Source organism: Culex pipiens, chromosome 2 (assembly GCF_016801865.2).
Source record: "Culex pipiens pallens isolate TS chromosome 2, TS_CPP_V2, whole genome shotgun sequence".
NCBI lineage: Eukaryota > Metazoa > Arthropoda > Insecta > Diptera > Culicidae > Culex > Culex pipiens.
In genome coordinates, this window is record NC_068938.1 from 144,500,553 (window position 1) to 144,513,934 (window position 13,382).

Below are 13,382 nucleotides of genomic sequence, written 5' to 3' on the forward strand. Positions count from 1 at the left end.
AACTTGACACTGTCTGAACCGATTTTGATTAAACTGTATGCATTCGACTTGAATCAGGATCCCATACAACGCTATTGAATTGTCTGAAGTTTCGATAAGAATTTCAAAATTTATGCATATAAATGTGTTTTTACTTATATGCATGTAAACTATGTGCCCGGATCCATCATAAGACCCATCATTGGTTAGTTAAACGAAAGTCCTTTCCAATGAGTCTAAAATTGTAAAAATCTATGAAGATCTTTTAGTAAGGTGTGAGGAAGGCAAACACGCATATTTTTCTTTTAGTCGCTGTGTTTCAGCAATCAGAGGTTCAATTTTCAATGTCTCTGTCAATTTTATTGGAAATTTTCTGAATCTTATAAAAAAAGAAAAACGGCTTTATCTTGAAAAAAGTGCACTTTATCAAAACAATCTGTACAGTACTTTACGATTGCAAGTTTGAAACTTCTCTATGGCTCAAAAGTAGAGTTTTGGTCTCTTTAAATATAACAAAAAATCTTGAAAATCAAAAAATACATATTTTGGGAAATTGAGTTTTTGTGAAAAAAAAGTTAATAAAAAAATCGGCAATTTTTTTCCGTGTATCTTTTTTTTCTCAATAGTCCTCAACAATACCTACAACTTTGCTCAAGACACCAAATTGAATAGAAAATTCACTCAAAAGTTACCGCTGTTTGAATATTTAAGTACCATTTTTTATTGGACAGCTGCCAAAATCGTATGGAGACTTGTATGGGTGAACCAATGACACAAAATAGCTTCTTTGGTCATAGGGATGCCCCTCAAAAAGTTTGAGCTAAATATAAAAAATCAAATAAACTAAATTTTCAGAATTCGAGTAGAATTGCGCACATCACCCCTTTTCCCCTTTTTTTTCCACGGCGCTGCCCTTCATATTTTATACATGTATCTTTTTCTCGTCTTGCATGCGATGTATGCGGGCTGCATCCCGACCCATCCTCTTTGACTGCTGAGGACTGCAAGTTTTTGGAGATTTCCCTCGCAGGCATCCAGTGCGTTTTTTTGCGGCAAACGAGCATACTTTCCATCATATTTATATTAATACTGCAAACTAATTCTTCCCGGCTCACCGAGCAAAGCTCTTTAGAAAACTGAAGTGGAAAACTCAGTTTACGAGCGAGGGAGCCAAAGTTTTTTTTTTCCCAGCCAAAACATGATACACTAAGAACCTTTTCGAAGTGGATTTTCGGTGGTGGTCGTGTACTTTTAGATTCATGATTGTTTGCAGAAATTTTCGTTTCTTTTTTTTGTGCAACTCAATAGCAACAATAAAATAAAGTAAGGAAAAACTTCTTCACTGAAGTGCGGTTCAAAAATGTTGATGGTAGAATGTTTATTGCGACGACTTCTCAATATACCGACGACGACGACGGAGACGCCGGATGCTGGGTCAGGAACAGAATGCAATTTTTCATTTCTTAACAACCAATCTCGTCTCCTTATTCTTTGTTTGCGGAAGCTTTACCCATTGTGTCATACAGTTCTGACAACCGGTTCGCAGCAGTGGCCTCGATGCGGACAATAGTTTGGAGAAAAAAAGTCGTGGAGAAGACAGTGACTTAGTCGATACTTTCCTTATTAAGATTTAAACGAAATTGATTCATTTGTGTTTCGTCATTCCTTCCTTGGTAAATTCGTTTTACCAGTTGAAATTTTCCCATAAAGGTACACAACAACGAAGGAAGTAGTTGTCTTTTTATTTCAAAATAATCGAACTGATTGAAAAAATATTCAAACTTTATTGTAAATAATTCTTTATAATTTAGAGTAAGGAACTAAACTTATATAGAAAGTTGCCATAGTTTTCTTATTTCTAAAATGTGTATAACAAAAATCTGGTTGGAAAAGCTTTCGTTGATGTGTTCCTATATTTTTATTATTTTTATAACATTTTTTTTAAATATTGGCAGTGGGATGAAAATCATTGAATCAACAAAACTGTGTTTTTCATTGCAATAGTACCATGAAAACGAGAAGTTTTAGTTTACAAATTTTCGAACTGTGAAAATTGGGCACAAATTATCCAAGATCCGTGATTCAATAATCATGACTTCCTATTGCCAATTTCACTCGTTAACTTGAATTAATGTTCCTGAATTCATGAAATGGATGCATGCAGTCGTGTATAAAATTCATAAAATCATGAATTTTTATTCATGAATTCGAGCACAAAACTCATGAATTCTAGAATATTTTTTATGGTTTATTTTGTGAAGCGTAAATTATTCATGAAATCATTAATAAATTTTATTAAATCATGATTAAATTTCATGAAATTATGATAAGCTTTCATGAAATAATATATAAATTTCAAAATGGCCATGGAAAGTCATGAATATTTATTCTCGGCTTTTGGATTATTCGTGCATAGTTCATAAATTCTTAAAACTATCATATTTGAATTAAAACTAAAAACTATTTTATGTTCTAGTAAAAAACCGCAAACCGAGGGGACATTGATAGGTTACAATTATTTTTTGGAATATTTGCAAAATTTTATGGTTTTTTTTTTCAAGTTTATTATTTTTAAATCATGTAGTGGGGTAGGCCACACAATGTCCATACACTATTTTTGAAAAAAAGTTTTTTCAATAGTGTTTGAAAAAATAGTTGCATTGAAAATTCTTATTTTGAATTCAGGGGTGACTTTGATAATCATAGTTTTTCTTGTTAAAGTCCGATTTAAGGTGTTCAAATTTTATTTCTAAGTAAAATGTACCATCACTAAGGTTGCTGATATAGTATTTTTAGGAAAAAAAAATCAATGTTAATATTTTGTTAACTAAGTTTATAAGCTTTTTAACAAAATACATATAAATTTTAGGTAAAAACTAGTTTTGTTTATAAAATCATCAATTCATATTGCATTTCAAACTGAATTCGAAGCACGAATCAAAAGTTTTCACGTTTTATATGATTTTCTACTGAAATGCCTGTAAATTTGAAGATTTTTTTTAAATAAAATTAAAAATAACACATAAAGTTTATTATTTACAAAAGTAGTTTATGCAACAAGTTGCAAAAAGATGATTTTTCAGCACGAGTCGTACATTTATCTACCGAGTTGGTAGAATTTTTCAGCACTTGTTTCGAAAAGTAACACATTTCGAAACTTTTATTTTTAGTACAGAAAAGTAGGCCTTTTCGTCATGCGAGAATAATAGGAAAAGTAATTAGTTTCACAACGGAATTGTGAAAATATATTTTTCTGTATCCTGGAAAATTGGAAAATTGTCCAAAGGATCCGAGAATGCATTCCGTTTTCCGATTTGAAATCATTTTCATTGAGAAAATCATGACACTTTGAGAATATTAAAATATTGCTATTCATCAACATTTTCTTAATTATAGTTAACTTTTTTAAACTTTTAAAATTTTATGAAAGCTTCTTCCTGAAGTATTTTCAACACTTCTCTACCATGGCCAGTATGATTCCATATCATTCTGTACGTATTTAGCTTGCACTCTTCATTCTGCGGAAAAATCTCAAACCTATCAAAATCACCCCATTTTACGGTACTTAAAATTCTCTTAATATTCAAAATATTTTAAATAATTAAAATAACTAAAATAGTAACATAATTAAAATTCTTACAATACTTAAAACGCTTAAAAGTACATCAAAACCTTAAAATATTTAAGGCCGTTGCAAATATTTTTTAAAGTTTATGTTCCTCGACCCTGATCAAAGTCGAGGAGGGGGGTGGGGGCAAAATATAACAAAAATAAAAATATCGAAAACTGAGATAACATACCTTGATTTCAACATTTCAGTGAAAAATGTGTTGTTTTAAAATGCATTGTACACCTGTCCAGTTGTTTTGCAATCATTAGTTTCCAAAAAGATGTATGCAATGACGAAATTTTGTTTAGCCTTTAAAAAAAAACATCGGAATTTTACGAAATTTTGAAATATTTTCAATCGGTTTCTTTCATGATTAATATAATTTAAACGCAAGAAAATGAATTTTTAATTATTTTAGGTCGATTAGACTTCTATTTTCATTGAAATGTTATTTTTTTCTCTTCAAATACTTAAACTTTTTATAATAACTAAAACATTTAAAAACCTAAAATTTTTAACAATATTAATACTTGAAAACCATAAGATGCCTCTCCCAAGTTACATTTTAGGCTTTATCAAAGTTGTCACAACCGCTATTAAACCTTTAAGCCAAAACCAACATTAAAACCACTTAGTCGTAACAAACTCCCCAGAACCTCGATAAACCCCACTTAAAACCCAAAAGGACAAGGTTGTTACGGCCTATTTATAAAACCTACATAGGAGTTCAAGGCTTTAAAACTGAATCCTATCAACCTCCTCGAAGCCTTAATAAAACCTTTGTTAAAACCTTGTTAGGAGTTAGAGAAAAATGACATTTCATACGTCTTCATGCGTCTTATGACAAACAGATTTTATTCTGGCAAAAAATAAGTCTTCGTCTTGCCAAATGAAATAATGGAGTTGGTTGTCAAAAATGGCGATGATGATATGATAGAAATATAAAATAATTTTAAAGCTTATTCTCGAATTTGTTGGCTCAAATTCAGCTGCGGTTGAAATTTTATCGATAAATGTGGGGGAGATAGAGCCAAAAACGTTACTTAATCCACCCTTAGGTGGTTGGTGCCTTCCTCACATTTAGAGTGTAATGCTATCCAAAATAGATACAAAAGGGCGGACCTTCCAGTGTTGTATCAACTTGATTCATTATTCATACCGTCAGATTGGGTAGTCAGATCTTCATAATTCAGGGCTCTTATGTGCTTATAACTTTTTATAGGGTTGTCAGATCTTCAATCTATTGAATTCATTGAAAAGGTCTTTTGATTACCTATCCAACGACAAGTCGCATGATAGATCCGGATAACGTTTTGTCAAAATATCTGATATCCAGCCTCCCAAAAAGTGCATAAATAACACTTAAGTGCGTATAACTTTTGATAGGATTGTCAGATCTGCAATATTTTGAACTCGTTGCAAAGGGCTTTTGATTACCTATCCAACGACAGGTCGCATGAGAGATCCGGACAACGTTTTCATCGAAATATTCAAGATCCGGCCTCCAAAAAGTGCATAAATAACACTTAAGTGCTTATAACTTTTGATAGGGTTGTCAGATCTTAAATGTTTTTGACGCATTGGAAAGGTCTTTTTATTATCTTTCTAAAAATGTATAGCATGACGGGTTTTCTTACAAAAACCACCCTTTTTACAATCTTCCGGACTTTTGTTAAAATCGTATTTTAGCATAACTTTTGAAGTACTTAACTAAACTTTATAATTTTCAATAGCGACTTATGGAACCCCAAGACGGATCGAATGAGACCAAAACGAACCAAATCGGTTCAACCAGTGCCGAGATAATCCAGTGAAAATTTTTTTGATCAACATCCCACCACACACACAGACATTTGCTCAGAATTTGATTCTGAGTCGATATGTATACATAAAGGTGGGTCTAGGAGGTAAAACTAAGAAGTTCGTTTTCTGAGTGATTTTATAGCCTTTCCTCAGTAAGGTGAGGAAGGCAAAAAAGCAACTCGCTTCATCAATAATATTTCTTCTGCAATCACAGTTTTCAATTATTTTTTTTCTTCGCAATTTTTTTTCGCAAATTTTTTTTAAATTATTTTTGAACTTATGTGGCTGTGCTAACGATGTAAGAAATTCATAATAATTGTGTGTTTTCATCAAATTCATGATTTTCATTTTTTTCTGCCAAGATGGCGTTCAATCATATTCAATCAGAGAACGCTTTTAGCGCCATATTTATGCACTGCTGCGATAAATGCTCTTTTAGGAGCTTATGGTTTTAAGTGAGCTTTTTACATGCTTAATGGCACTTGACAGCTACAACACCCTTGGTTTTAACGAAGCATGCGATAAAACCGTTTGGCATGGCATTGCCATCTGGTTTTCAAGCCTCTATTAAAACTTTCATAAAACCTTATTGAAAGCCAGTCGGCTTTTATTTTCACCAGGTTTTATGTCCGAGGCATAAAACCTTGTTAGAACCTATTAGTTATCTCTTGCTTGTTGGTTGCGGTTAATGCCCAAATAAAACTATCAAGCAATCAAGATGCTACAATAAAACCTTAATAAAACTTGGTGGTGGCTAGTTGGTTTAAAAATGTTACTTGGGCTGTGCTCTCTTGTACTAATTACAACTTCAACACATGATATCTCATGATATTTAACCCTTAAGAGCGAGTTTTTCACCAATGTGTAACAGGTCGTATCGAGGTGCTCCGATTTGGATGAAAGCGTTTGTTTGTCCATACATTAGATGAACTCATGCCAAATATGAGCCCTCTACGACAAAGGGAAGTGGGGTAAAACGGGCTTTGAAGTTTGAGGTCGAAAAAACATAAAAAATCTTAAAATTGCTCGCATTTCCGTAAAACTTCACCAATTCTAACTCTCTTAGATGAATTCGAAAGGTCTTCTGAAGCACTTCAAAATGAGCCATAGACATCCAGGATTGATTTGATTTTTTCTCATAGCTTTTGCAAATTACTGTTAAAAATTGATTTTTTTAAAACCTGAATATCTTTTTGCAACAGCCTCCAACACCCATACTCCCATAGGTCAAAAGATAGGTAATTTCATGGAATATAAGCCTACGAAAATAACTTTTTGGAAAATTGCAGTTTTTCTCATAGTTTTTCGATTTTTCTGTAACAAACATTTTATAACGTTAGTTTTTGTCCTGTAGGCCGCCATAGCGGCACTTTTTGGTCTCAATTTTGTCATATTCGGAATCCTCGTAAAATTTCACGTAAGTTAGAAGTATTGGAGTACGACCTCTAGAACAAACCGAGCAATATTTACAAATACTGCCTCTTAATTGAATTTTATGCATAAAACTCTCAGCAATACAATGCAATTCACCTTTCCCATAAGTCCTCGTTCAAAGCGTTCAAAATACATTCTAAAACTTCAATTATAAAATTTTCATATCTGGCAACACTTGACATTAGATTCTACGTCAAAAATTCTTCAAATTTTCTTAGTTGACTTTTTGTTAATTTTAAAAATATTTCCTGTTGTTATAGCAATTGCATTTAGGTAAAAGATTTAAAAACAATCTTTTTGTTGAATTCAAGTAATTCAAACCAATAAAAAACATGTTTTGTCACACCAAGCTGGCAACACCAATTCACCCCTGCCAAGTAAGATGTTTACGTGGACACAATTTCTTAGAAAAAAAAAGCAAAAGTTGTTTGCACTTTTGCTGTAATCGTGCCCCGTTAAAAAGTTGTTGCTCGAGAAAAGTAGTGGAAGAATCTATACAGCTTGCGATGCCAGCGATACTTTTATTGCTGTTATCTCGAGTGGTTCCGGATGATGTGGCCGGCAGTGGCCACACGCTCCTTCCTTCTAGTGGGTGGGACGACAGTCGAGCAAAATTTATCTCATGAACCACTTCCTTTCCCGGGGCACACCGTTCGTGAGGGGTTTTTTTTCTGCCGCTCACGTTCCAAAAAGTTACAAATATGCGTAAGTGCAGAATGTGCAAAATCCAATTCTTTTCAGATTTTTATTCAATTTTTTCCCTCGCAACGAAAACTTTTCTTTTTTTTTTTGTTGGAGGTCCAAGGTAAGGTTTGGATTGGCACTCCCAGCTTATCCTGGAAAAGCGTGGCCAACATTTCCGGAAGTGCTCGCTCACGGAAAGAGGAAGAAAAATTACCAGTCTCCGGCAATGAGCAAGTTTCGCAGATAAATCTTACTTGACGTCAAAACGCTTCCTTTGAACCGTGCGTCTTGCTCACGGACCCGGATGAAGAGAGCTGAGTTGCATCGTGTTCTGGATTTCTGGATCTAGCTCTGTAGGGGAATGATGATGCACTCCATTAGAGAGCAACTATTTTTAAGGAGTCGATATTTTGCCGGAGTTTAGGAATTGTGTGCTTTTTTCCTGCTTTTATTTTTTGCTTAGGGCTATGAGTTATTGGCTGGATGGAATACGATACAAAATTTATTGCTGAGCGATTTATGAACTGCTGCAAGCTGAGAAAATTGTGTTTCGAATGACTGTGGAACATGCATTGCTAATAAAATCACATACCTCTTTTTTACAGTAGCGTAGGATAACTGATGTGGGCTCTGATTGGGTTATTTCGTCTATCTGAAAAATGAAATTATTTAAGAATTTTACTTTTTAGTAATACAATTATTTGAAATGTTGGACTGCCATCTATATTTTGTTGTTCTTTGAAAGTTTCAAATATTGTAACAATTTTCACCGGCCAATTCGGAGTTTGCTACAGAAAATTGAGTTTTTCCCTTTTCAAACCACAGAAAGTTCCATTCATGTAACGTAATTAACGTGCCGGAGTGCGGCATCACAGAGTCCCCCTGAGACATTCAGCAGTGTTGCCGAGCTGTGCAAACCACAGCGAAAATGTTGCTGAAACTATTTTACATTTTGCCGCCTCGGGTAAAAACTATCAAGACGGCATCGGAAGATTCTTAAACTTTTTCTCAAGCTGGCTCCATTCCCGCTGGGAGGAGGATGCAAAACTAGGCACGAACCATTTTTGTGACCAGTTCCGGAGGGGCAAGTGAGGTAAAAATCTTAGTTCTTTATAATTCATCAGCCATACTTTTTAGAATTTATAACAAAAAATAGGTTAATTTTTAAATTTTACAGCTTTCGATGACATATTTTTTACTGTTCCTTCAACTTAAAATGAACATCACTGTATGCTTCGCACTTTATCCTTAACATCAGCCAGTCTGGGCCAGATTCCGGAGAGTTCACTCTCCAGAGTTCGTTACCACAAGTCAAAGTCTGGCGGGTTTTCAGCGGCAGCGGCGTGGAAAAGTTGTTCCTTCACATTTTTTTTTCGGTGACTGCTCTCTTGTCGAGGATGTTGCCACTCAGGAATAGGTTTTGGCCTCGGATGATGTACACCGCGGAACGTCAGGAGTTTTCATCACTTACACATAAAATTGTGTGCAAACGGCGGCGACACGGTCGTTTTTTGCTCCTTCTTTTTTCAACGCGGCCGATGATGACAAAATCCGGTCTAGAGCTTTAGGATAGCAGGTTGAAGGTAGTTGTTTTATGTTGGACGCATCAAACTGTACTGAAACTGATCTGAAACTGAAACTGAACTGAAACTGAACTGAACTGAAACTCTACACTGATACTCTACACTGATACTCTACACCAGGGGTGCCCAACCTTTTGGCCCTGCGGTCCAGATCTGATTTGGGAGGAGGTGGAGTGGCGATCAATGAGGCATGATAAAATTTATTGACACAAAATTCGGATTCAAATCTTCTTACAAAAAATAAACACTTTTTGCGTTGTTGTGCAAACATTATTATTATTATTTTTTACTTCCATCATTGTCATGATTTTTAGTTCAAAGATATAAATTTTGCGTCGTTATCAATATTTTGAAAAAATTCCTTCTATAATTTGTTTAAAATAGTGCCCTACACATGCTGATTCCTTTTGGTAACGATTATCCCATTCCTTGCAAAGTTATGGAAATCGTCATTATTCAATGATTGCCAACTAGGACGTCAATGATTGTACCAAAAAATAATATAAATTTTGAAACACATTTGATTTAAACCAAAAATTCGTTCTGTGGCCTCAAGAAGGCAACAACCGGAACATGCTAATTCATTTTGGTGCAGAAATTCGTTAAATTGAATTCAATACAGAGAATTTTAGAGTGATGATCCATTTTCTTCGAAAATGATCAACGGCTTCACCTTAAACATACACAAAAAATGTTGAAAAATATATATTGAATAGTTTTAATTTCGTTATTTTTCAAATTTCTGTAAACTATTGAAGTTTGAGAAAAATATAATATATTTTTGTTCCCTGCTTTCTTGACTCATTTTGATAGTTTTTTTTCACAAATGAAAATATATGTGCGGTGATCTTTATTTTCAGTTTGATTAATTTGCTATTTAAAGCCTTTTTTAAACAGTTTTTTTTAAATCGCTGAAAAGTTGTTTTGAAAAATAATGATATATTTGCTTAATGATTTATTAAAAAAAAAAAAACAATTTTAATCAAGTTCCTCAAAAAAGAAAAGCTTCAATTTGAAGTAAACACAGTATAAACTGAAAAAATTTGTGTCTTTTTATCAAGCTTCCCATGCGCCAGTGCCAACGCACACCGCGGGTTTGGTTTTCTAGCTTTGGTACGTGCCTGAACCCATTTTTGTATTGGTATCTTGGTACATCGTACCAGCGCACCACGACACTCTCGGCTCGCCCCATCGGTTTTGTGTCTGGCACTCACCCATGGCATGAACACAGCGTGCCGTGGTACGTGTCGTGGTATTGAACCCGTTTTGTACCGCCAGCGCTTACCACGGCACGTACCTCGGCTCGTGACGAGTGAAGCACCTTGGCTCATATACCGGGTTCATGCCATGGGTGAGTGCCAGACACAAAACCGACGCGGCAAACCGAGAGTGTCGTGGTGCGCTGGTACGATGAACCAAAATACCCTCGGTTCGTGTGAGTCGGGTACGGGTGTAAACCGAACAAAGCAGGCGCAAAGCAAACCCGAGGTACAGTTGAACCGCGTGTACCGCACGGTGCAGGGAAGCTTGCTTTTTATGCATGACAACAATTCTAGTTTTTTTTTTAAATATATTTTACATTTTTAAGAATTGGATAATTTTTTTTCCTGCGCCATTTTCAGTTAAATATTTAATATAACATGATAAGAATTAATTTCAAACATAAAGAATGTCAGCAACATTAAAAAAAAACGTTTCTTAATCCACCATTAGGTGGTTGGTGCCTTCCTCACATTTACAAAATTAAAAAAAAAAACAAGTTTATGAAAAAATATATACCTGATACAGACTTTTCCAGAAAACATACAGACTCTCATTTGAAGCAATCGAGCGTTTCGCATCTGGCGCAACTCTCGCACGTAAACAAAAAGACCCGGCCTTTTGAGGTTATGCAAAAAATCACCCTTTTTTGTAGATACAAAAATCTTTTTCTTAGCATAACTTTTTAAATACTTTACTAAACAAAATAAATTTTAATGGGGTTTTATGGGACCCCAAAACGAATCGAGTAGGGCTGACCCGGCCAAAATCGGTTCAGCCAGCTCTGAGAAAATCGTGTTGAAAAAAACATGTATACACACATCCCACAGACATTTGCTAAGAATTTGATTCTGAGTTGATATGTATACGTGAAGGTATATCTAGAAGGTATATTTGAGAAGTTCAACTTTCGAGTGATTTTATAGCCTTGCCTCAGTGAGGTCAGGAAGGCAAAACAGAATGTTTCTAATAAATTTTGTGTTTAAGAAGCTTTTATTAAAATTTAGGCACTCATTTTATTAATTTAATATTTCATGAACAGCCTTGAGTTGAGGGCCGGTCATAGAACTATTTTGAAAAGCCGTCGCGGGCCGGACGTTGGGCAGGCTTACTCTACACTGAAGTTCTATACTGAAATTCTATACTGACACTCTGCACTTTAACTCTAGACTGAAACTCTACACTAAAACTCTACACAGAAACTCTACACTGAAACTCACCACTGAAAATCTACTATGAAACTCGATATTTAAACTCGAAATTTAATTTGAAATCCGTAACAAAATTCTGGCTCCATAATTGTTTAATTTAACCCTCAAAAACCCAACCCCGCCTCTAGACTGGCTTCGAACTAAAAATTCGCCAAATATCTAATTTTCAACCAATTGTTGATCTTTCAAAAGCATTGGAAAGAAGAACTCTTAAAAATAAATATGAAGATGAGAAGAAAAGAAACGAAGAGAATTCATTCTTAGACAGTCAGAAGTGGAAATACTGAATCACAGATTTTTGCTAGAAGAAGTAAGTATGAAGGCAATAAAACCACAAATAATGAGCGGGGAAAAAAAGAAGACAACGGCAACGAAAATCTTGCGCGACGACCGCGAACTGTCAAATTTATAATTGATTTTATAGACTTTACGCACGGTTCCAAAAGACTTTGAAATTCGTTGACCTGAGCTTATGAACGTAAATTCCACGGATAGATGTTTAAAGAAAATCAGAAAACGCAGGAAAGAAAAATAACGAGAATAAGAAAAGGAGGATGAGGGGGGATCCTTAAACTTGAGTCAAAAATAAATAAACCGGCAGTATAAATGTCAAAAAAACATTTGATTTAATCCTCCCGTTAGAAGATCGCAAAAAAAAATACCATTGGTTTATCAAGGGTTAATTTTCGGGAGCAATCGCTCCATAGCCGACCACACAAAGCAGGCCCTGCGCGGTCAGCGACTTTTCCCCCACCTCTTCCCCTCACCATCCATATCCTCTCCCACAAAACAGAACTCTCTCACCCGAAAAGAAATGTTGTTTGCTGCTGGGCCAGCCTGCCAGACTGGATTGCTGATCGGCTCGCTGCTTGCTCTTCGTCGATTTACTTCCCTTGCTAGCAAACGTCAAATTCGCACGCTCGCTCACACACTCCCGACGGCAACTCTCGCATTTTCTCTTCGTCAACACTTTTGCAGCCCGACGCCATCATGACCAGTCTCCGGCAACAATTTTGGTCATCAAAAACACCAAATTTATATCACGGAGTCACATTAAATTAGCGAAACTTCACAATCTTACAATTGCACACATTAAAACGAATTGATTAACACTATTTTAAATCCGGACAAACAATGAATTCACGAAAGGAACGGGGTTTTTAATCGGAACAAAAGCGCGACGCGTCACTTGCTTTTCGGACTCTCTCTCCTTCCCTAACATTTCCTCTATATTATGTGAAAATTAGTATGCAGTAATTTTTGTACTATACCAGACTATGCCTCTTTTTTTTACTATTTAAATGATAATGGTATCGTTCCACAGTAGAAAATGTGAAAAACGAGCAAAAAATGAATAAAGTGACTATAAAAACATGAAAAAACTTGATAGGCAAAAGGTAATGATAGGAGGTGGTAAAGTAAGAGAAATACTATTGGAAACAAACATGAACTTAACAAGATAAATGCAAATTAAAATACTAAAAATGAAACAAGAAAAATATAAAACCAGAGAAGAAAAGTTTTTCGTTGAACAAAAGTTCTTCAAAATGACCTCCTAAACACGGGAAAAATTAAAATTTCCGAAAAAATTTTGGGCAGTAGAGGGTTAACAACAATTGAAACTTTACCTTACGTTAAAAATGCTTCAAACCGTCTAGGATACCTCAAATCTAGAAGCCAACAGGCGAAGCCTGGCTTAATTATCGGGGGTTGCTGGCGAGCTAGAGTAGAACCTCAAAACTTCTGGCGGTGACTGCTGAACGTTCCATTCCGCGGTGTAAGCGCACATTCATCGACACCACACGATGAAACTTGACA

General features: G+C 35.1%; 2 protein-coding genes across 2 annotated transcripts in view; one reads left to right on the forward strand and one right to left on the reverse strand.

The window, feature by feature from the left end:
• Window positions 1-13,382, forward strand: part of LOC120423628 (protein yellow-like) — a 564,570-nt gene that overhangs the window by 85,541 nt on the left and 465,647 nt on the right. The window lies entirely within an intron of this gene.
• Window positions 1-13,382, reverse strand: part of LOC120430972 (uncharacterized) — a 131,586-nt gene that overhangs the window by 63,589 nt on the left and 54,615 nt on the right. Inside the window, exon 3 of the mRNA XM_052707012.1 lies at window positions 8,103-8,162. Within this exon, the coding sequence (XP_052562972.1) occupies window positions 8,103-8,162 (60 nt within the window). The remainder of the gene's footprint in view (window positions 1-8,102; window positions 8,163-13,382) is intronic.